Source organism: Elephas maximus, chromosome X (assembly GCF_024166365.1).
Source record: "Elephas maximus indicus isolate mEleMax1 chromosome X, mEleMax1 primary haplotype, whole genome shotgun sequence".
NCBI classification, from domain to species: Eukaryota; Metazoa; Chordata; class Mammalia; order Proboscidea; family Elephantidae; genus Elephas; species Elephas maximus.
In genome coordinates, this window is record NC_064846.1 from 148,177,039 (window position 1) to 148,202,634 (window position 25,596).

General features: G+C 38.6%; 1 protein-coding gene across 1 annotated transcript in view; it reads right to left on the minus strand.

The window, feature by feature from the left end:
* Positions 1–876: 876 nt before the first annotated feature.
* Positions 877–25,596, minus strand: part of IL1RAPL1 (interleukin 1 receptor accessory protein like 1) — a 1,405,042-nt gene continuing 1,380,322 nt past the window's right edge. Inside the window, exons 10-11 of the mRNA XM_049871592.1 lie at positions 2,073–2,243; positions 877–1,620 (exon numbers count right to left, since the gene is read on the minus strand). Of these exons, the coding sequence (XP_049727549.1) occupies positions 902–1,620; positions 2,073–2,243 (890 nt within the window). The 3' untranslated portion in view covers positions 877–901. The remainder of the gene's footprint in view (positions 1,621–2,072; positions 2,244–25,596) is intronic.

A 25,596-nucleotide genomic window follows, 5' to 3' on the forward strand; every position in this document is an offset into this window, starting at 1 on the left:
TTTTTCTTTTTTTGTTTTTTGGTTTTTTTTTTGTTTGTTTGTTTTGTTGTGTTTTTTTTTCTCCATATATATATATATATATATAAGGGTACATCAACTCATTTAAAAAACGGAAACAACACTCTCTCCCCCATTTTCATGCCTTTGATCTTTTCTTCTTAGCACTCTGTAGTGGTCACTGTCAAGTGACTAGCACACCTTTGGGTCTGGAGTGTATTCTGACGAGCAGTGAATTAAACGTTAAGACAGCTAGACCCACCTCCACCCCTCCGCAGAGTTTACACATCATGCCGCCATTAGAAGGGTAGAGGTGGGGAATGAGGCGGGACAAGGAAGAGATTCAGGGCTCTGATTGGTGCGGCCCTCCTATGAACAAGGGTTCTTCTTATCTTTTTTTTTTTTTCCCCCAAATGGCAACGCTGGCGTTGGTTGCACGGCTTGCTGAAGGCCGATGTGGCCCTGTTGATCTTAGGTAGAACCCGAGAGAGGATATGGTGCTCCTTGTCCCATCGGATAGATTTGTCCAAGCACCCCAAGGAAATGTTAGAAGCAAAATAAAATCAAAAAGAGAAAATAAGAACCCCTTCTAAAACTAAACTAATGAAGCAAAAAAGGGTTTTCTATCTATACATCAGTCTCTTCTTTAAAAAAATGTAAATATACAAATTTCAATGACATATAAAACAAAGCCAAAAAATGTAACGGTAAGAGACATGGTGAAACAGGAAGACACTGATGCTACAAAGAAATTGCAAAAACATATGTACAAGACCCTGTTTTTCCTCGTGTTCTAGAGATTTTAATGCATGTTTTTAACAGCAGCAGTCGAGGATTTAGTTCCAGGCACTGGACTGCAGACTTCATTCAAGTGCCAAGGGACAGGGTGTCCCTTGCATTTCTGTCACCAAATCACACTGGATATACTGGTCTCCCTTGGCAGCAGCGGCAGGATGGCACTGTTTGTGTGGGCCTCATCTGGATTCTGCTCCCTGCTCGATTTTGTCTGTGGCCGCTGCCCGTTGATGAGTGTCATAGGGATGTTACAGTAGGTATGCTGATTTCCTATGGAGGTAAGAGGCAGGGTGCCGGTAGGAGGTACGTCGTACTCATAGCTTCGGTAGTAGTGTTTCTGACGCATTTGTGAATGGTACGTGTTGTGAAAGGTGGAACGGAGATCTGGATGGGCAGTGGCTAGAGCAGTGGAGGTGGCCGCAGCCATGGAAATGGCCGAGACAGTCTGCAGCTCCCCGAAAGGCCCTTGTTCACTGACATCTAAAGCCTGCTCGTGGGTGATGGGCTCTATCCTCTTAAAAGGCATTTCATATTGTAAACGTTTCCAGAACTTAGAGTTCAACTTGTTGCATTTTGGTCCATGCCATTTAATCACTGTCAGGAGCTTGATGGTGTGCTTGAGGGCCTCCACCTCCTGGTAGTTCATAATTCCTCGTAGTTCACTGCATTCAATTAATATCACTTTAATTTCTCCAGTCACAAGCATGTTTCGAAGTCTGGTCTCCAGTTCAAAGATACTCCAGCCCCTTCTAACTACATAATTTGGGGTCATGACGATAATCAGTCGCTTGCTTTGATCTACACATCTTGCCACATCTTCAATGTATGCTACAAAAGAGAAGAGGATTTGTCAGAATGAGTGAATTAAACATTTGGTCCAGAAAGCCCCGGTATAATCTCTTTCGTACATTAATTGAGAGTTGTTTGTTGAGTAACGTCTTGAGAAGATGAAAATAGCCAATGATGACTTTGAATAGAGTTTGTGCTTTGCTTTTCCCAATGTTAGAAATATTGTTCCCGGGCACAGATCTCTCATTTGATTTCTTTAAGTGTCAAAGCTCATAAAATTAGCTGCCTTAAAGAATGATGAAAGTAGCTCCTCAGAGGTTTCAAAAATTAAATTTCATATGAACACATAAAAACATTTCGTTTTTGGGAAACTAACAGATACAATTTTAAAATAATCAAAAATTAAAATAAAAGATGTTCTGTGTATAAAAAGCGATGACTACACAAACATACAAGAATATGCATACTATCAAATGAAAACATTAACTTACTTCCGGTTGGAATTAAATCTCTATCTGGTATAAACAATTTATACCCATAATGCTTTTCAAGCATATCAGGTAGGATTTCAAGGGCAAAACGTTCTTCTTCCCCAGTCTCCTGATTCCACTGGTCTGGATCCACTTTGGTGTATGATAAGTATGCATCGTAGTCTTTATTGTCTGTCAAAAACATTACAGAGTTAAGTTGAAGTCACTATTCTACAAAGAAAACAATAGGACAGGAAAACATTCCCTTTCTTTCACAAATAAGTCCAAATACCCTATTTCTCAGAGACCAAAGAAAGAAGTCTCTATTAATTTTCATTAAGACTTCAGTAATGCCAAATATCCTGGAACTAGTTAGTAGGTATAAGGAGTCACATTTTGATTTTTTTGTGTTGTGAAGACAGTAGGAGAAAAATCAATGAAAAGAGCAAAGAATTGTTAACTTTCAACATTTTCTAACCCACAGATCATAGAGAATATTGATTGCTTACATATTTGGGTAGTATGCTCCTACTCTAAATAATCTCAAACTCACCTACTGCTTCCTTTGGTCATTTTTTACCCTGTTGAAAAAATAGTGAGGGAAATACACCTGGCTTGATTGTGGCAGAATGATTTTCAGATTGTGTTTAGGGTGCTGATTTTCTGTTGGAAGAAAATAAAACCAAATTTGGAAGCATTATATTTTTTTTACTAGGAGCCAGTTCTTGATGTTGGTACTGAGAACATTATTAAACTGAATGATTATAGAAAAACATTGTTTTTCTGGTCACTGTTTATCTTATACCTAAAATATTGCCAAATTGTTATTGATCTTAATTTTTTAAAAACATAAACATGCCTAATTCTGCATTTTTTAATAAGAAAAAGAAATCATTTATCCTCTTGCTAGTCTCTCATTTGTCAATGTTCTCTTTAGAATGTGACATTGAGATTTACTGTTCATCTCAATTATAATTATAAATAATGTCAATGTGCCCAGTCTACCAATATCAATATCCTTAGCTGTCTATTGTGCTTCATTGGTGACCATGAGTGTATTACTTGATTTTTAGATCTAGTTGGATTGAGGCACTCATAAATTTTAGAATAAAATGAACTTTACATTTAGCACAGAATTTAAAACTTTGGGGTACAAAACATCAAAGATAGAGTAACATCCTTTGCCCTTGCTCTGGGTGGCTTTAGGACAGTCTTTCTGACTTCAGGAGCACTAAAAATCACTTTCTGAGATCCATAGGTGTGTGTTCATTCTAGTAGTCTTGTTAATTTTGAGCCATCTACAAGTCGTTCTATGATTACAACTTGTCAAGGCAAGCTCAGAAGACTGTTTACTGCACCTAAAGTTAACATAAGTATATAGGAAGCCAACAATTCCATTATAGGATCCTTGGAAGAAAACCTTTAGCTATGTGAGATTAAAAAAAAAATAATAATTGGGAGCCACCATGGGGCCCTAGACAGCCACATCATGCTGTTCCTCTGCAGCAAAGACCTGAAAAGCTAAGTACATCAGATACAAACATCAATCCTGGAACCCTAAGCATCAAATGAAGGCATAAAGAACTAGATCAACCACTGAATGGAAGAAGAAACTGATGGAAAACAGAGAACAAGCAGCGATACAGAGTGGAGGTTCCCTGCCAACTAACACGGCACAGTCTTGCCATCTTGCAAAACAACCAGCAAGAACCCTGGACAGGAAGTACGGGAAGGCAACTTCACGAAGGTCCCAGCAGGAGACAGAGCACCAAGTAATCAGAGAAATATGCTTTCCCACCCCTTACCCTTCTGCCCCATATGGCATCTCCCTCTGCTTCCCACTGACCCTCAGGGCTGCCCTGCCCCCACCCACCAGCTACCACTGCACTATCCCTTTCTTTTCCTTTCTCTTTTCTTTCTCCCTCATACCTAGCCCCATATGCTACCTCTCCCCCTTCCCATTGGCCACTGCTGAGCCATTGCAGCTAGAGTGTCCCCGACACTCAGGCCTGCCACTGCACTAGATCTGCACTGCACTGCACTGCCCTTTCCCTCCCGCCACCTGACTAGCTGCTGAATGGTGGAAAACAAGCCAGTACCGCTCCCCGCCTGACACCTCCTCCCATCTGCCAAGGGACTGTAAATGCTCCCACACCACTAGATCAATATTAGGAGGCAGATAGAGCTCACCCAGTCTGCCCTCAGCCACCTTGTTAAACCAGTGAACAGTGAAGTAGGTCTGCTCTTCCTATTGCTGCACTGCCTGCGCAGACAAGGTGGTGAGCGCTATCATGCCCACAGTTGAGCAAGTAGCAAAGCATGCCTGGCCCACCTGCCCTGACATATCAAAACAAAACAAAAAATCAGGATGAAAAAAAAATCAATAAATAAAGAAAATAATACCTTAATATCTTGGAGACAGCAGACAATATTAAAGCAATATATTAAAAAAGCAGCAAGTTATCAAAACAAAAACCAGATAATCTTCCAGTAAAAAAAAGGCAGTACAACTATCTGATATGGAATTCAAGACTAAGAAAGAGATCAAGGAAAACATAAACAAAACCAAGTAAAAAATAGACAGAGTCGTGGAAAACATAGACAAAACCAATGAAAAATAGCCAAAATCAAGAAAAACACAGACAAAGCAATAGAGGAATTTAGGAAAATAATACAAGAACAAAATGTTAAAATAAATAAACAATTAGAAATCATATAAAAACAGCAAATAGAAATTCAAAAGGTAAAGAATAAAATTTCAGGAATGGCCAACTCAGTGGAAGCTTTTAGGAGCAAATTTAAAATAATGAAAGACAGAAACAGCAAGATTGACGACATATTCTTGGATGCCACTCTGAAAAATCAGATAAAAGAATGAAGAAAAATGAAGAAAACCTAAGAATTATGTGGAACACAATCAAAAGCAAAAATCTGCATGTGATTGGAGTTCCAGAACAGGGGGAAAAATGGAAAAAACAGAGAAGATTGTTGAATATTTGCTGGCAGAAAACTTACCAAATTTCATGAAAGACAAAAATCTGACTCTCCAAGAAGTTCAATGAACTGCATGTAGGATAGACCTCAAAAGAGTGTCACAAAGACATTATAACCACACTTGCCAAAACCAAAGACAAAGAATTCTGAGAGCAGCTCAATAAAAACACAAAGTCACATAAAGAGGGGAAACAATAGGACTAAACTCTGATTATTTGGCAGAAGCTATGCAGGCAACAAGGCAATGGGATGACATATATAAAACCTTGAAAGAAAAAAAAAACTGCCAACAAAGAATAGTATATCCTGCAAAAACTCTCTCTCAAATATGATAGTGAAATTAGGACATTTTCAGATAAACAGACATTAAGGGAATTCAAAAAAGCAAACCAAACTTACAAGAAATATTAAAGGGAGTCCGTCTATTAGAGAACGAACAACATCAGACAACTTGTGACTAGGACACAGGACAGCATCAGCCAGATACCAACCTAGGTAAAGATCTCTCAATAATAAAACAAAGCTAAAAGGCTTTTTTTTTTTAGGCTTAAAACAGGGAACTAGAGACATCAATCTGTAAATGATGACATCAAAACAATAGAAGGAGGAATAAATGGTGTAGGTATAGAATTTTCAAATGGAGAGGAAGTCAAGGTGATATCAAGTAATAAAAGACTGGTTCAAACTTAGGGCGATAAGGGTAAATTTCAAGGTAACCACCAAGAAAGTTAACAAACCTACTCGTCAAAATAAAAAAAGAAGAAATGTAAAGACACAGTAAACACAAGATCTATAATAATGAAAGAAAATCCACAAACAAAAGGAAATCAGTACAGGAAAGTAAGAGGAATACAGAAAATGTCAGCACCACAAAACAAAACAAAACAAGACTAAACAAAAAAAGTACAATGACATGACAGCAATAAACTCATAACTGATAATCACACCAAATGTAAATGGCTTAAATGTACCCAGAAAGGTGCAGAAAGTGGTAGAATGGATTAAAAAAAAAATGACCCATCAATATGCTCTCTACAAGAGACACACTTGATACACAAAGACATAAATATATTAAAAATAAAAAGAAGGAAAAAATATATCAAGTAAACAGTCACCAAAAAAGAGCAGGAGTGGCAATACTAATCTCAGATAAAATAGACTTTAAGGTAAAATCAACCATAAGAGACAAGGAAGGAGATTATATAATGATTAAAGGGACAATTCACCAAGAAGACATGACCCTAATAAAAATCTACCCACTCAATGACAGGGCTTCAAAATATATTAAAAAAAAAAAAAAACTCTAACAGCATTGGAAAGAGAAATAGTTCCACAATTATAGTAGGAGACTTCAACTCTCTACTCTTGGTAAAGGACAGAACATTTAGAAAGATACTCAACAAAGATACAGAGGACCTAAAGGCCACAATGAACCAAATTGACCTCAGACATATATAGAACACTTTACCCATTCTTTTCCAACACACATGGTCTATTCTCCAGAATAGACTACATTTTAGGCCACAAAGCAATCCTCAATAAAATCCAAAACACTGAGATAATACAAAGCATTCTCTCTGATTACACTGCCTTTAATGTAGGAATAAATAACAGGAAGATCAAGGAAAACAAAATCAAATGCATGGAAACTGAATGACGCCTTACTTAAAAACAATTGGGTAATAGAAGAAATCAAAGAGAGAATGAAAAAATTCCTAGAATCAAATGAGAATTATAACACATCAAACCAAAACCTTTGAGACACAGAAAAAGCAATGCACAGAAGGCAATTTATAGCAGTACACACACGCATCAAAAAAGAAGAATGGGCTAGAATTAAAATGTTAGCCCTACAACTCAAACAAATAGAAAGAAAGCAGCAAAAGGAGCCCACAGGCACCAGAAGAAAGGAAACAATAAAATATAGAATAGAAAAATGATAGAATCAACAAGATCTAAAGTTGGTTCTTTGAAAAGATAAAATCAAAAACCTTTGACAAACTGACAAAAGAAAAACAAGAGAGGAAGCAAATAACCCAAATCAGAAATGTAATGGACATTACAACAGATCTAACCGAAATAAAAAGGATCACAAAAGAGTACTATGCAGAATAAAGTGGGTCACAAGGCCTAGCGGGTCCCCGACGAAAGCCCTTGCAGCACCCGATCCCTGGCTTTCCCGGCCGCCCTGCCGCTGGACTCCGCAGCAGCCCCGGGCGCCCTCAGGTACCCGGCCCCGCCGAGCACCCCAATCCCGCCCCTGCTCTGCAGGGCGGAGCCAAGATGGCGGACTAGGCAGACGCTACCTCGGATCCCTCTTACAACAAAGACACGGAAAAACAAGTGAATCGATCACATACATAACAATCTACGAACCCTGAACAACAAACACAGATTTAGAGACGGAGAACGAACTAATACGGGGAAGCAGCAATTGTTTCCAGAGCCTGGAGCCAGCGTACCAGTCAGGTACGGCACAAGCACAGAGACCTGCTCCACCCCCCTGAACTAACCCCGGGAGGGGGACCAGCAGGTTCCACGGGCGGCGTGGGACGCAGCCGGTAGGAGAAGTCCCCGGGAGGCAGTGACTGGTCTTGGAGCAGAAAGAGCAGCATCCGAGCTGGGGAACCATCCCGCAGGGATTTGGACTGGACGCAGCGAATTTTCTGGAAAAACTAGTTTCCCAGTGATGGCTCGGAGACAACAATCCATATCAAACCACTTAAAGAAGCAGACTGTGACAGCTTCTCCAACCCCCCAAACAAAAGAATCAAAATCTTTCCCAAATGAAGATACAATCTTGGAATTATCAGATACAGAATATAAAAAACTAATTTACAGAATGCTTAATGATATCACAAATGAAATTAGGATAACTGCAGAAAAAGCCAAGGAACACACTGATAAAACTGTTGAAGAACTCAAAAAGATTATTCAAGAACATACTGGAAAAATTAATAAGTTGCAAGAATCCATAGAGAGACAACATGTAGAAATCCAAAAGATTAACAATAAAATAACAGAATTAGACAACGCACTAGGAAGTCAGAGGAGCAGACTCGAGCAATTAGAATGCAGACTGGGACATCTGGAGGACCAGGGAATCAACACCAACATAGCTGAAAAAAAATCAGATGAAAGAATTAAAAAAAATGAAGAAACCCTAAGAATTATGTGGGACTCTATCAAGAAGGATAACCTGCGGGTGATTGGAGTCCCAGAACAGGGAGGGGGGACAGAAAACACAGAGAAAATAGTTGAAGAACTCCTGACAGAAAACTTCCCTGACATCATGAAAGACGAAAGGATAGCTATCCAAGATGCTCATCGAACCCCATTTAAGATTGATCCAAAAAGAAAAACACCAAGACATATTATCATCAAACTCGCCAAAACCAAAGATAAAGAGAAAATTTTAAAAGCAGCCAGGGAGAAAAGAAAGGTTTCCTTCAAGGGAGAATCAATAAGAATATGTTCTGACTACTCAGCAGAAACCATGCAGGCAAGAAGGGAATGGGACGGCATATACAGAACACTGAAGGAGAAAAACTGCCAGCCAAGGATCATATATCCAGCAAAACTCTCTCTGAAATATGAAGGCGAAATTAAGATATTTACAGATAAACACAAGTTTAGAGAATTTGCAAAAACCAAACCAAAGCGACAAGAAATACTAAAGGATATTGTTTGGTCAGAGAACCAATAATATCAGATATCAGCACAACACAAGGTCACAAAACAGATTGTCCTGATATCAACTCAAATAGGGAAATCACAAAAACAAACAAATTAAGATTAATTAAAAAAAATACACATAACAGGGAATCATGGAAATCAATAGGTAAAAGATCACAATAATCAAAAAGAGGGACTAATTACAGGAGGCATTGAACTGCCATATGGAGAGTGATACAAGGCGATATAGAACAATACAAGTTAGGTTTTTACTTAGAAAAATAGGGGTAAATAATAAGGTAACCACAAAAAGAGTACTATGCAAAACTGTACTCCACCAAATTTGAGAACCTAGAGGAAATGGACAAATTTCTAGAAACACACTACTATCTAAACTAATACGAACAGATAAAAATCTGAACAGGCCCATAACAAGAGAAGAGATCAAAGGGGTAATAAAAAAAAAGCTCCCCATAAAAAAGCCCTGGTCTGGACAGCTTCACTGGAGAATTCTACCAAACATGGAGAGAAGAGCTCACACCAGTACTCTGCTCAAACTATATCAGAGCATAGAAAAGGAAGGAATACTCCCGAAATCATTCTATGAAGCCCTCATAACCCTGATACCAAAGCCAGGCAAAGATACATACACAAAAAGAAAATTACAGACCAATGTCTCTCATGAATATAGATTTAAAAATTCTCAACAAAATTCTAGCCAGTAGAATTCAGCATCATATCAAAAAATAATACACCATGACCAAGTGGAATTCCTAAGACACCATGACCAAGTGGGATACAAAAGAAATCACATGGTGATCTCAATAGATGCAGAAGAGACACTTGATAAAGTCCAATACGCATTCCTGATAAAAACTCTCAATAAAATAGGAAAATAGGAATAGAGGGGAAATTCCTCAACACGATAAAAGGCATCTGTACAAAACAAATAGCCAGCATCATTCACAATGAAGAGAAGCTGAAAGCATTTCCCCTGAGAACAGACACAAGACAAGGATGCCCTTTATTATGACCCTCATTTAACATTGTGCTGAAAGTCCTAGATAGAGCAATAAGGCAAGAAAAAGAAATAAAGGGCATCCAAATTGGAAAGATAGAAGTAAAACTATCCCTATTCACAGAAGATATGATCCTATACGTAGAGAACCCCAAAGATTCCACAAAAAAACTACTGGAACTAATAGAAAAATTTGGCAAAGTATCAGGATACAAGATCAACATGCAAAAATCTGTTGGATTCCTATATACCAACAAAGAGAACTTTGAAAATGAAATCAAGAAAACAATACCCTTGATAACAGCCCTAAAAAGATAAAACACTTATGAATAAATCTAACCAGGGATATAAAAGGCCTATACAAAGAAAACTACAAAGCACTATTGTAAGAAACTAAGAGACAAATGAAAAAACATACCATTGTCATGGATAGGAAGACTCAACGTTGTGAAAATGTCAATTCTACCCAAATCGATCTACATATATAATGCAATCTTGATCCAAATACTAGCAGCATTCTTTAATGAAATGGAAAAACTAATCACCAACTTTATATGGAAAGGAAAGAGGCCCCAGATAAGCAAAACACTATTGAAAAAAAAAAGAACAAAGTAGGAGGCCTCACACTGCCTGACCTCAGAACTTACTACACAGCCATGGTAGTCAAAATAGTCTGGTATTGGTATAATGACATACTCATAGACCAATGGAACAGAATCAAGAACCCAGACATAAATCCATCTACTTATGGACAGTGATCTTTGACAAAGGACCAAAGTCCATTAAATTAGGAAAAGGCAGTTTCTGTAACAAATGGTGCTAGAAAACTGGATGTCCGTTTGTAAAAAAAAGTGAAACAGGACTCATATCTCACACCATACACAAAAACTAACTCAAAATGGATTAAAGACCTAAATATACAACCTAAAATGATAGAGATTATTGAAGAAAAAATAGAGATAATGCTAGGGGCCTAAATACAAGTCATAAAGAGAATACAAACCATAAGTAAAAATGCACAAACACCAGAAGAGAAACTAGATAACTGGGAGCTCCTAAAAATTAAACACTTATGCTCATCAAAACACTTCACCAAAGAATAAAAAGAGAACCTACACACTCGGAAAAAATTTTGGCTATGACATATCCAACAAGTGTCTAATCTCTATAGGCTATGTCAACAACTCAACAGCAAAAAGACAAATAATCCAATTAAGAAAATGGGCAAAGGATATGAACAGACACTTCACCAAAGAAGATATTCAATTGGCTAACAGACACATGAGGAAAGGCTTGCTGTCGTTAACCATTAGAGAAAAATGCAAATCAAAACTACAATGACATACCATCTCGCCCTGACATTACTGGCAATAATAATAATTAAAAAAAAAAACAGAAAATAACAACTGTTGGAGAGGTTGAGGGGAGATTGGAACTCTTTTGTGCTGCTGGTGTGAATGTAAAATCATACAACCACTATGCAAAATGATATGGCACCTCCTTAAAAAGCTAGAAATAGAAATACCATAAAATCCAGCAATCCAGCTACTAGGAATATATCCTAGAAAAATAAGAACCATCACACAAACAGACATATGAACCCTCATATTCATTGCAGCATTGTTCACAATAGCAAAAAAAAAAAAATGGAAACAACCTAAGTGCCTATCAATAGATGAATGGATAAACAAATTATGGTACATGCACACAGTGGAATACTATGCAACGATAAAAAAAATGATGAATCTGGGAAATATCTCACAACATGGGTGAATCTGGAGGGCATTATGCTGAGTGAAATAAGCCAATCACAAAAGGACAAAATTGTATGAGACCACTATTATAAAAACCAAATAAAGGTTTACACACAGAAAAGAAAATTCTTTGATGGTTATGGTGGAGGGCAAGGATGAGGAGGGGAAATCACTAACTAGATTGTGGACAGGTAACTTTGGTGAAGGGAAAGACAACACACAATATAGGGGAAGTCTGCATAACTTGACCAAGGCAAAGACATAGAAGCTTCCTAGACACATCCAAACACCTTGAGGGGCCAAGTTCCTGGGGCTGAGGGCTGGGGACCATGGTCTTGAGACACATCTAAGTCAATTCGCATAACACAGTTCATACAGAAAATGTTCTACATCCTACTTTGGTAAGTAGTGTCTGGGGTCTTAAAAGCTCGCGAGCGGCCATCTAAGATAAATCTATTGGTCCCGTCCCGTCCGGAGCAAAGGAGAATGAAGAAAACCAAAGACACAAGGAAAATATTAGTTCAAAGGACTAATGGACCATATGAACCACAGCCTCCACCAGCCTAAGCCTAGAAGAACTAGATGGTGCCCAGCCACCTCCACTGACTGCTCTGACAGGGATCACAATAGAGCGTCCCAACAGAGCATGAGAAAAATATAGAACAAAATTCAAATTCACACACCAAAAAAAGACCAGACTTACTGGTCTGACCAGAACTAGAGGAAACCTCGAGACAATGGCCCCTGGGACACCCTGCTAAGAATTAAAGCCACTCCCAAAGTCCACCTTTCAGCCAAAGATTAGACAGTCCTATAAAACAAACAGGAAACCCTGGTGGCATAGTGGTTAAATGCTTCGGCTGTTAACCAAAAGGCTGGCAGTTCGAATCCACCGGGTGCTCCTTGGAAACCCTATGGGGCAGTTGTACTTTGTCCTATAGGGTCGCAATAAGTCAGAATCGACTCGACGGCAACAGGTTTTTTTTAATAAAACAATAACAGGCGTGAGGAACGTGCTTCTTAGTTCAATCAAGTATACGAGACCAAACGGGCAACACCTGCCCAAAAGCAAAGATGGGAAGGCAGAAGGAGACAGGAAAACTGAATGAATGGACACAGGGAACCTGGGGTGGAAAGGGAAAGGGAGAGAGTGCTGACACAATGTGGGGATTGCAACCAATGTCACAAAACAATCTGAGTATAAATTTTTGACTGAGAAACTAATTTGTGCTGTAAGCTTTCACCTAAAGCACAATCAAATCAAATAATAATAAAGCAACGTTATAGATTGAACTGTGTCCCACAAAAAGATACGTTGAAGTCCTAACTCTCAGTACCTTTGAATGTGACCTTGTTTGGAAATAGGGTCTTTGATGATATTATCAGTTAACATGAGGTCATACTGGAGTAGGGTCAATCTTAACCCAATTTGAGTGGTGTCCTTATAAACAAAGAGAAAAGGCACAGAGAGACAGACAGAAGGAAGATGGCCTTGTGACCATGGCCTTGCTGCAGCTGCAAGACAAGGAATGCCTGGAGCTACCCCCTATAGCCTTCAGAGAGGATAGCCCTGAAAAAAAAAAGATGCCCTGAATTCAGACTACTAGCTTCCAGAACTGTGAGACAATCAATTTCTGTTGTTATAAGCCACCCATTTTCCTATTTTGTAGTATTTTGTTATGGCAGCCTTAGGGAACTAATACAAGCAGCTTACACACACACACACACACACATACAGCTTAAAAAGTAGTAATTATCCCCAAATGTATCACATTTTGGTATTTATTCTTCATCCAAGATATAGTTGTACATATTATCAATGAACTCCAATTTTTACCAAAACAGTAATTAAGTAATTATGTTTGCCATAGCAAGACTGTGCCCATATCAGCTGATCGTCTATAGTGGTACCATTTAGTTAAGTAAGAAATAATAGAAAATAGTATACAACAAAACTATTATATATTATATAATATCAGTTAATATATACAATTTTTTTTTATCAGTTAGTATTTTATTAAAGTATTCATTTATTAGGTATTCGCATGTATTACCTATGACCTTTATTGGTCATTGGCTTCCAGTCTAGCAGGAGATACAGACAGGTCAACAGTCCATTGCTAGGAGTAGTACAGGGGTCATGGGCCAAAGGAAGAACTCTTTCTGGGAAGTTGTTCTCTTTCAGTTTGCCACCACTACAAAGCATTAAAGCTCCCCTAATCCTGGGAGTGTAATGACTAGATTCTCATTCTTTGCCCTTTGTTTTCTCTAGACTTAAAAAATATTTAAAAACCAGATCAAAATGGACACCAATAAGAACAGAGCATTCATGAGTCAGAACAAATGTAAACTACTTGTCCGCCTGTAAGTTCCAGCTGGATATTATCTTTGCTTGCATGCCACTGGATTCTTCTGCTTTCCCGAGTTCTTCCATGGACACCTCTCTTCCAACCCATAAATGCTATCATTTCGTAAGACTTTTTTTCCCATGGTCTGCATCCAGCCTACTTTCCCTTAAAATTTGCCTTTCCTCCCATGATATCAACAATCGTTTCTGTGTAGATTCCTGCCTAAGTAAGATTTCCAATTCTATTCTCTTTCTCCCGAACTACCAACAGTCACCCACCCCCACCAGTCCCCTGAACCTCTAAATCTGGATGTTCACCATATACCTCATACTCAACATGCTCACACCACACAACAAGCTCTCCACCCCCAACTGCTACTTCACCTTTTTTTCTTTTTCATTTTAATAACACAACAATCACATTTTTTCGTCTTCAAACTTCAGATGCATGTCCCGCTTACCCCTCTTCTTTACTAATAATCTCACGGGCATTCCTTAGTAAAAATACTTTGGCTCTATTTCTATTTCCATGTTTTCTCAATCCCCTCTCCTAGTTCAGCTCTTCTCTCTCCAGTTCCTTCTCTTTCTGGCTCATTCTACATAGTGTCACCAAATTTATCTTTCCAAACTTCACCACTGAGCATGTCATATGGGTGTCTCAAAAAATATCTGTGGCTACCCATTGTCTAAATAACCAGCAGCTAAATCTATAGTGTGCTTTCTTCGAAGTTGAGTCTAATTTCCTTTGGTTGGAAGTGATCTTGTTTCCCATGTATTATATTATTGTGTTCATGTCTTGTCTTCTCTCTTAGACTACAAGATCCTTGCCTCAGATATGTGACCAGGGCTTAGTAGATGCTCAAAAAATCTGTTGATTAAATAAATAAGTGATCATTCATTTTGGCATCGCATATCCTATGGCTAGTCTAGGTATTTTCTCAAGACATGGGTTATTACCCAGGAGAGATGACTTTCAAGATATAGACTCCACAAGGACTTAATAGGAGCTATGGGGTCAGAGTTTAGCAAGGCTCCTTTGGAAAAGTCTGGAACTATAGTTTCTCACTGTGGCTCAAGGGAAGACCTTAGGGTCCTTATACACTCCTTTAGGATAGTGGTTCTCAAACTGGAGCATGAATGACAATCACTTGGAGGGTTTGTTAAAACAGACTGCTGGGCCCATCCCCAGAGTTTCTGATTTGGTTGGTCTGGAGTAGGACCTGAGAATTTGCACTTATAGCAAGTTCTCAGAAGATGCTACTGCTGCTGGTCCAGAGACCACACTTAGAAGACCTCTGCTCTAGAGCAGGGTATAGGCATCCAGAGGTCTCAATAGGATCGAAGAACTGCAGTCAGCTGCCAGATTATTGACCAGAGCACCATGAAGACTGAACCTTGCAGCTTCAGGTTTATGATAAATGGTCCTGATACTTATTGGGCATATATTCCCATTGATAGTTCAAAATAAAATAGCTGAAAATCCACATTTTCATCAAAAAAGGAATAGATTCTGCCTAGACTAATGTATACAGTAACCATGCTGTTGTTAGCTGCCGTTGAGTCGATTCCAACTCATGGTGACCCCATGTGTGCAGAGTACAACTACTCTATAGGGTTTTCAAAGCTATGAGCTTTCAAAAGCAGATCGCCAGGCTTGTCTTCTGAGGCACCTCTGGGTGGGTTTGAACTGCTAACCTTTCCGCTAGTAGTCAAATGCTTAATCATTTGCGCCACCCACTGACTCCTTGAAGTAACCATATTAACTTTAAATGAATTTCTGGAATTGGTGCTTTTGCTTCAGTCAATTTTCTGTTTCTTTATATCAGGCGGATGAATTTATAGCATTTAAGTTAATATCGCCCAGATAAAAAGGAGTTGCTCACATGCAGATTATCCTGGTAGTAAACGCGTCTAGAAAGCCCTTTATGAGCATCTGCAGCAGCATCCTCAAATCAGTAAGGTTCTTGATTGATATCTAATTCCTCTCTTCCTCCAGAGTCTACGTCAGCACAATAATGGGCTAGGAAATCACTTCCCGCCAGAAGCAAACTCCTGGTTTGAAACTTGTCAGACTGAAAACACAATGCTGGATACCATATAAATTTAGCAGTGTTTTCTGATTCAAAATCAGATGGATTCTAAGGTCTCTTCACTTTTTCTAACTGCCAGCTAAATTAAATACTATATAGGCAGACCTCGTTTTATTGCGCTTTGCTTTATTGCGCTTCACAGATACTGTGTTTTTTTTAAAAACTGAAGGTTTGTGGCAATGCTGCATTGGGCAAGTCTGTCGGCCTCATTTTTCCAATAGCATGTGCTCACTTCGCGTTTCTATGTCACATTTTGGTAATTCTCGCAATAGTTTAAACTTTTTCAGTATTATTATATCTGTTATGGTGATCTGTGACCAGTGATCTTTGATGTTACTATTGCAATTGTTTTGGGGTGTCAAGAACTGTGCCCATATAAGATGGTGAACTTAATCAACGAATGTTGTGTTGTGTTCTGACTGCTCGACCGAACATCTGTTCCCCCATCTCTCTCCCTGTCCTCCGGCTTCCCTATACCCTGAAACACGACAATATTGAAATGAGGCCAATTAATAACCCTACAATGGGTTGAGAAGGGAGAGCGTTGACATGTCGTGGGGTTGTTAACCAATGTCATAAAACAGTATATACACTAACTGTTTAATGAGAAGTTAGTTTGTTCTGTAAACCTTCATCTAAAGTACAATAAAAATAACCCTATAATGGCCTCTAAGTGTTCAAGTGAAAGGAAGAGTCACAAGTCTCTCACTTTAAATCAAAAAGAAATGATTAAACTTAGTGAGGAAAGCATTTCAAAAGCCGAAATAAGCCAAAAGCTAGGCCTCTTGTGCCAAAGAGTTAGCCAAGTTGTGAATGCAAAGGAAAAGTTCTTGAAGGACATTAAAAGTTATGCTCCAGTGGACACACAGATGATAAGAAAGGGAAACAGCCTTATAGCTGATATGGAGAAAATTTTGGTAGTCTGGATAGAAGATCAATCCAGCCACGACATTCCCTAAAGCCAAAGCCTAACCAGAGCAACATCCTAACTCTTCAATCTGTGAAGGCTGAGAGAGGTGAGGAAGCTGCAGAAGGAAAGTGTGAAGCTGGCAGAGGTCGGTTCAGGAGGTTCAAGGAAAGCAGCCGTCTCCGTAACAGAAAAGTGCCAGGTGAAGCTGCAAGTGCTGACGTAGAAGCTGAAGCGAGTTACCCAGAAGGTCTAGCTGAGAGAATTGGTGAAGGGGCTGCACTGAACCACAGGTTGGCGGTGTGGACGGGACAGCCTTCTGCTGGAAGAGCTGCCCTCTGGGGCTTTCATGGCTCGAGAGGAGGAGTCAATGCCTGGCCTCAGAGCTTCAAGGGACAGGCTGACTCTTTTTTTTTTTTTTTTTTTTATTGTACTTTAGATGAAGGTTTACAGAACAAACTAGCTTCTCATTAAACAGTTCACACATTGTTCTATGACATTGGTTAACAACCCCACGACATGTCAACATTCTCCCTTCTCGATCTTGGGTTCCCTATTACCAGCTTTCCTGTCCCCTTCCGCCTTCTAGTCCTTGCCCCTGGGCTGATGTGCCCCTTTAGTCTCATTTTGTTTTATGGGTCTGTCTAATTTTGGCTAAAGGGTGAACCTCCGGAGTGACTTCATTACTGAGCTAAAAGGGTGTCCAGGGGCCATATTCTCTGGGTTTCTCCAGTCTCTGTCAGGCCAGTAAGTCTGGTCTTTTTTTGTGAGTTAGAATTTTGTTCTACATTTTTCTCCAGCTCTGTCCAGGACCCTCTATTATGATCCCTGTCAGAGCAGTCAGTGGGGGTAGCCAGGCACCATCTGGTTGTACTGGACTCATTCTGGTGGAGACCATGGTGGATGTATTCCATTAGTCCTTTGGACTAATCTTCCCCTTGTATCTTTAGTTTTCTTCATTCTCCCTTGCTCCCGAAGGGGTGAGGCAAGTAGAGTATCTCAGGTGGCCACTTACAGGCTTTTAAGACCCCAGATGCTACTCACCAAAGTAGAATGTAGAATATTTTCTTTATAAAGTATGTTATCAGGCTGACTCTCTTGTTAGGGGCTAATGCAGGTTGTGACTTTAAGTTGAAGCCAATGCTCTTTTACTATTCTGAAAATTCTAGGGCCCTTAAGAATTTAAGCTACATCAACTCAAAAAAAAAATTCCTTTCAAAATATTGACAATGCACCTGGTCACCCAAGAGCTCTGATAGAGATGTACAAGGAGATTAATGCTGTTTTCATGCCTGCTAACACAACATCCATTCTGCAGCACATGGATCAAAGAGTAATTTCAACTTTCAAGTCTTATTATTTAGGAAATACATTTTGTAAGGCTATAGCTGCCATAGATAGTGATTCCTCTGATGGATCCGGGCAGAGTAAATTGAAAACCCTCTGGAAAGGATTCACCATTGTAGATGCCATTAAGAACATTTGTGATTCATGAGAGGAAGTCAAAATATCAACAGGAGTTTGGAAGAAGTTGATTTCCATCCTCATGGATGACTTTGAGGAGTTCAAGACTTCTGTGGAGGAAGTAACTGCAGATGTGGTAGAAACAGCAAGAGAACTAGAATTAGAAGTGGAGCCTGAAGATGTGACTGAATTGCTACAATCTCATGATAAAACTTTAATGGATGAAGAGTTGCTCCTTATAGATGAGCAAAGAAAGTGGTTTCTTGAGATGGGATCTACTTCTGGTGAAGATGCTGTGAACATTGTTGAAATGACAACAAAGGATTTAGAATATTACATAAACTTACTTGATAAGCAGTGGCAGGGTTTGAGAAGATTGACTCCAATTTTGAAAAAAGTTCAACTGTGGGTAAAATGCTATCAAACAGCATCGCATACTACAGAGAAAACTTTCATGAAAGGAAGAGCCAATTGATGCAGCAAACTTCATTGTTGTCTTATATTAAGAAATTGCCATAGCCACCTCAACCTTCAAAAACCACCACCCTGATCAGTCAGCAGCCATCAACATCAAGGCAAGACCCTCCACCAGCAAAAAGATTACAACTCACTGAAGGCTCAGATGATGGTTAGCATTTTTTAGCAATGAAGTATTTTTTAATTAAGGTATGCACTTTTTTTTTTAGACGTAATGGTATTGTACACTTAATAGACAAAAAAGAATTAGTGTAAACATAACTTTTATATACACTGGGAAGCGAAAAAATTCATGTGACTTGTTTTATTGTGATATTAGTTTTATTATGGTGGTCTGAAGCTGAACCTGCAATCTCTGAAGTATGCTTGTACTGATATCTCTTAGATTGTTTTCCATATCTGTAAGAATGCATACAGGAAGTCCCTGAGTTATGGATGTCCGAATTACATACTGCCTGTAGTTATGAACCAACCCCCATAAAGCATAATTTCTACGAAAATGTAGGTTGAAGATGCCTTCTCAAGATGAACACGGTGCTATGTTGGATTGGGCTAGGGAAGAGATTTACTGGCAGTAGAAATGGTTTAAGATTGACATTTGGGTCTTTGGGAGATTTTAACCTTTAAACACCTATTGAATAGTTGTCAGATGTTATTGGCAGTTGGCCATTTAATTATTTATTTTTATCCTCAAATATGTATAAGTCACATAAATGAAATTGACTAGTGACAGAAGCCATGATTCACTGAATGGATTTTAAAAATGAGACTAGAGGAGGGCTTAAGGATGAATTGTGTGTTATCTTAAAAAGTGATTTTGTGTGTTTGGGTGTGGCATATTAGCACAGAAAACTGTGTTAATGAAAATTTAACATTGATATAATTTCAATAAGTAAAAGTTTCCAAAAATTAAACCACATTTTCCTCTTGTGTTTCAGAAATGCTTCTATAAGCTTTCTCACATTTCCAAGATAAAATTTTTCAAATAAAAAATTCTGCAGAGAAAGACCACACCTCTTTGAATAAACAGGCATTAGGTATATAATCCTAATATTTTAATTTTGTGATTTTTGAATGCCATTGTTTTAATACAATTCACTTTTCATTTCAATTCTGCAATGACAACCTCTGGGAAATATACTCTAAAATGCAGCTACTTGAGCTTAACACATCAAAATTTTTACAATATTTTTCTGACTCACATGTTTTGCCATTTAGTACTTTTCTGGACTATTTGAATGCATAGGTTTTCAAATACTTAAATGTGGCCCTAATTAAAATATTTATGGTGTGATGTAGTAGGAAAAACAACAACCAAATTCAAATCCTAACCGCCATTACTTGTTATTTAAATTATTTGAGCCTAAATTTCCTAATCTAGGAGCCCTGTTGGTGCTGTGGTTTCCTAATCTAGGAGCCCTGGTGGTACAGTGGTTAAGAACTCTGCTGCTACCAAAAGGTCAGTGGTTCGAACCTACTAGCCTCTCTGTGGGAGAAAGAAGTGGCAGTCTTTTCCCATAAAGATTACAGCCTTGGAAACCCTATGGGACAGTTCTACTCTGTCCTATAGGGTTGCTATGAGTCAGAATCGACTTGATGGCAATGAGTTTTTTTTCATTTCCCAATCTATAAAACAGCACATTCTTGATCACGTCCAGGATTAAATGAGTCCCCAACATACAGCAAAATGCTTGGCCCAAAGGAGGTATTCAATAGATATTAATTTCCTTTCTTTGTACGTTTAAGAAGGCAGCAGGCAGCATAGACGTCAGAAGTCTTAAGAGGGTAAGAGGCAGGAGAGTGGCAAAGGGGGCACAGGATTTGGGATAAGAAGGCTTTGATTCCTATTACTTAACAGTTTAGGAGCCCTAGTGGTGTGGCAGTTAAGTTCTTGGCTGCTAACCTAAAGGTTGGCAGCTCCATTGGAGAAATATTCGGTGATCTGCTCCTGTAAAGATTACAGCCTAGAAAACCCTACGGGGCAGTACTACTCTGTCCTGTAGGGTTGCAATGAATTGCAAATGACTCGACAGCACACACATCAACTTAACAGATTATGACTTTGAGCAAGTTACGTACTAAAAACAACTACCTTATTTGTACGCAAATAACTCGTGTCTTCTGCGTTTGTTTGCCCGCCACACCCTCCCCCCTACTCCCCGCGAGGCACCCTCACAAGTGCCGCCATGCCAAATCTCTTCCACATGTTGTTGTAACAAAAGAAAAAAATATGTTATTCCTCACTTACAAAAATATCTCTGGGGGAGGGCATGGCCAGAAAACAAATGCAGAAGGTGCTTGTAATTTGCATAAAAATATGGTATCGGTCTTTCCTTCTGGAATTCAAAAACTCATTTTAGGTTTTAAATGTCTATGCAAATTATCTAATCACATTAAAAAAAATACTTCATTGGTTTTCTACAGTACAGAATACTGTATTTCATTGATGGACATGCAGATAATAATTTTTGAAACTATGAATAATGAGTGACCTTGTGATTGAAGGAGAAAGAAAAATAAATCCTATGGCCTAAAATTGCATACATACTAATTTTCAAGACTTCATATCCCTGAAATGAAATAAATATTCACATTTTCCGAAGGTACAGGGTGTGGATATTGTAAAAAGATTGCTCTAACTCATTTTGTCCAATACCTATAATATTCCCAAAGTAAAAGTAGGAGCTCTCTTTCTCTGCCTTTAAACTTGGAGTAGTAATAGTAAATATAGGGTTCTTGTTAGCCTGCTCTGCCATCGTTATGAGTAAGCACACTCCTCATACCCCACTGTCAGGGGGGTGATAAAAACGCTTTTCACTCTGAGAAAAACAAACATAAAACAAGGTCACCCTGTCTAACACTAACCGATAGCCTTCAGGTTGACTCTGACTCATGGTGACCCCATGTGTGTCAGAGTAGAATGGTGCACCAAAGGGTTTTCACTGGCTGATTTTTCAGAAGTAGGTCACCAGGCCTTTCTTCCAAGGTACCTCTGGGTGAACAGAACTTGAACCTCCAAACTTTCAGTTAGCACCAAAGAGCATTAATCAGTTGCACGCTCGGGAACTCTAGTCCAAATAAACCCTATTTCTATAAGTTACGCCCTATTATGGATTGAATCGTGTCCCCTAAAGATGTGTGTCAGCTTGGCTAGGTCATGATTCTCAGTATTGTGTGGTTGTCCACCATTTTGTGACCTGATGTGATTATCCTATGTGTTGTAAATCCTAACCTCTAGGATGTTAATGAGGCAGGATTAGAGGCAGTTATGTTAATAAGGCAGGAATCAAGATACGGGATTAGGTTGTATCTTGAGTCATTCTCTTTTGAGAGATAAAAGAGAGAATTGAGCAAAGAGGAGAGGGATCTTATAGCAAACAAAGAGGAGCCAGGAGAAGCACGCAACCTTTGGACCCAAGGTCCCTGTTCTGAGAAACTCCTAGACTCGCTCGAGAAGATTGATGACAAGGACCTTCCCCCAGAAGTGTCAGAGAGAGAAAGCCTTCCCCTGCAGCTGACACCTGAATTTGGACTTCTAGCCTCCTAGAATGTGAGAGAATAAATTTCTGTTTGTTAAAGCCATCCACTCGTGGTCTTTCTGTTACAGCAGCACTGGATGACTAAGACACTCCCTAATGAAAACTTATGCAGTACTGTCCTGACATCTATGGATATAATAATCATGTAAGAAAGCTGCTGTTTTCCCCTTTTACCAGACTCTCTGTAATTTTGTAATCTTGTTTTTCTTTAAATACCTGCTACGTTTTTTTATTTGGAGAGCCAGTTCTAAAATCTAGACATCCTTGCAAAATTTTGCAAGTAGTAACCCTTTTCTTAATGGTTTTGTCTTTGAGCTTTCCATTCACAGAAATAAGTTCAGTAAGCAGTAAGCCCTCACTAGATGTTGAACAGTAAAAAAAATAGTGCTAATAATAACAATGACTTGGAAAGCTCATTCAAATACGTGGCTGGAAGAAAACAGTACATCTGAACCAACTGATAGCTGAGCTTGGGTATGAGGAAAGAAAAGCAATATACTGATGATATGGCTAAATGAACTACATTTTTTTTTCTAAAAATTTTTTGCTTAGGGTTATGTAATAGTTAGGTGTCTTGATTTCTTCTCCTTAATATGGCCCTTTTCTTATGATATTATTGTGGACAACACGGGACTACGGTGACTGGATAGTAATGTGAGCAGTGTTCCTGGTTGGTTATACAGTTGTTTGTCAAGAGTATGGATTTGTAGACTTATGCCAATTTGGAGGGAGGTTTCATGATGAACTGCGTTAATGAATTAACTGGAAATGTATGCCTAATATTATAATGGGCTAAGATATGTTATAATTCTGGTGTGCTGCCAAGTCAATTCCGACTCATGGTGAGCCTACAGGACAGAGTAGAACTGCCCCATAGCGTTTCCAAGGCTGTAATCTTTACAGAAGCAGACTACCACATCTTTCTTCCATGGAGCGGCTAGTGGGTTCCAACTGCCAACCTTTTGGTTAGCAGCCGAGAGCTTTAACCATTGCACCACCAGGGCTACTTGGATTAAGATATAGGAAACAGGAAAAATAGACAAGGAGACCCCACGAGGAAGTGAGCTGTCTGTCTCTTAACACATTTGATTTAGGCTGGATATTACCTACCTGGGCTCACCAGGAAGAAGATTCTAGAATAGGTAGATGATAGTATTTTAGAAGATTTCTTTTCACTTTTCAATGGTATAATTCTAAATTTTGTGTAAGAGAAAAATAAGAGTAGTATGTACTACTGATTTTTTTAATGTTTAATTAGAAGCAAATCAGAAATTAGTTGCTGTAGATACCTTATTAGTAATTGCATATAGCTGGATTCTTTTACTTTTCTAATTATTTTTTCCTTCATTAAAGCTTTAATTTTATATTTGTTTTAGGATACCTCAGTATGGTGAATCTCCAATCAGATGTTCATAGGGACATAAAAATTATAATTACCAGACTGAAATAACTGTCCATTTAGCGAGTATTAATATCTGACAGTGACCGTTAAAGTTTAACTTGTTTTACAGAAGAAAATTGAGATAAGTTTTTGTTGTTGTTGTTGATGACCAAAACAAACAAAAACCCACTGTTATTGACTCGATTCCAACTCATAGCGACCCTATAGGACAGAGTAGAGCTGCTCCATAGGATTTCCAAGGCTGTAAATCTTTATGGTAGCAGATTGTCACATCTTTCTCCCGCGGAGGGGCTGGTGGGTTTGAACCCCCGTCTTTTTGGTTAGCAGCAATCGCTTTAATAACTGCACCACTGGGACTCCTTCTGTCAATGACATTAACCTTTAAATATTAGGAATATGTTGGGGAATAAAATAAAATATAAAAGCAGGTCTATAGTGTTTTGGAAACCCTGGTGGCGTAGTGGTTAAGTGCTACTGCTGCTAACTAAAGGTCAGCAGTTCGAATCCATCAGGCGCTCCTTGGAAACTCTATAGGGCAGTTCTACTCTGTCCTATAGGGTCGCTATGAGTCCGAATCGACTCGATGGCAGTAGGTTTGTTTTTTTGTTTGTTTTGGATAGTGTTTTAGAAATAAGTAGACGTAATTAAAAAGTAACCTAAGAAAAACATTCCTCTGCCAAGGAACAGAACCAGAAGTAGAAGAATTATTAAGAACAAAAAAGACAGTTTAAGGAAAATTGATATCTGTAATACAGTCTTGGAAGGAATATCCATCTCTTACCTAGTTTTGCTCACAGAAGCATAATGTGGTTTATCAAACACTTGGGAAAAAAATACTCACTGGTTTTCAGGGTATTAAAGAGTTATCTCCAAGAAAGCATTGTGTAGATGTCAACCAGTGTTGCTAGGACATTGCTACTCAAAGTGTAGTTCAAGGACCATGAGCATCAGAATGTCATCCCTCACCCCAGAGCCACGAAATCAGAATCTGCATTTTATCAAGATCCCCTAGTGATTTGCAGGCATATTTATTTTTGAGAAGCTCCATTCTAGGTCACCCAACAAGTCTCCTTATCACAATGACTTGATAATTAAAAGAACCAGAAATGCAGGCCTAACATAGTTGGGGCAGGCAACACTGTCTTGACTGCCCCAGAGAGGAGAGCAGAAACAGAATTAAAAAAAAAATTTCTATTAATATGTAAATCCAAGCCTCTGTTGGGGGAACTTCTTAGTCACTAAAAAAAACCCAGCACCCTCGAGTCGATTCCGACTCATAGCAACCCTATAGGATGGAGTAGAACTGCCCTACTAAAAAGAAAAATTTTTTTTTTCCACTAGAGATCCTATATTTTCTCTCTCTAAGTTGGTGGTTAAGTCAGTGTGAATACAGTTACATACCCATGTTTCCTCACCTGTGGATACTGGGAAATGGGGAAAGGTCATAGGAACAGAGTCTTGGGAAAAGGAAATATTTCTACAAATATGTATGTGTAAGCATGAATGCTTACATAATATATACACTCATAAATATAACTATATATGAATATGAGTTGTGAATATACATACAAATATATATGTGTAAGCATGAATGCTTACATAATATATACACTCATAAATATAACTATATATATGAATATGAGTTGTGACTATACATATACATATGTATACATGTATACACACATACATATAACTTAGAACAGGTAATATTTTTATAAACTAAATTGATCAGCGTGATGGTGAATGTTAAGTGTCAAACTGTCTAGGCTATGATTCCCAATATTGTGTGGCTGTCCTCCATTTTTATATAATTATCCCCATTTTATGTGTTGTAAATCCTAACCTCTTATATGTGAATGAGGCACGATTAACACGGGG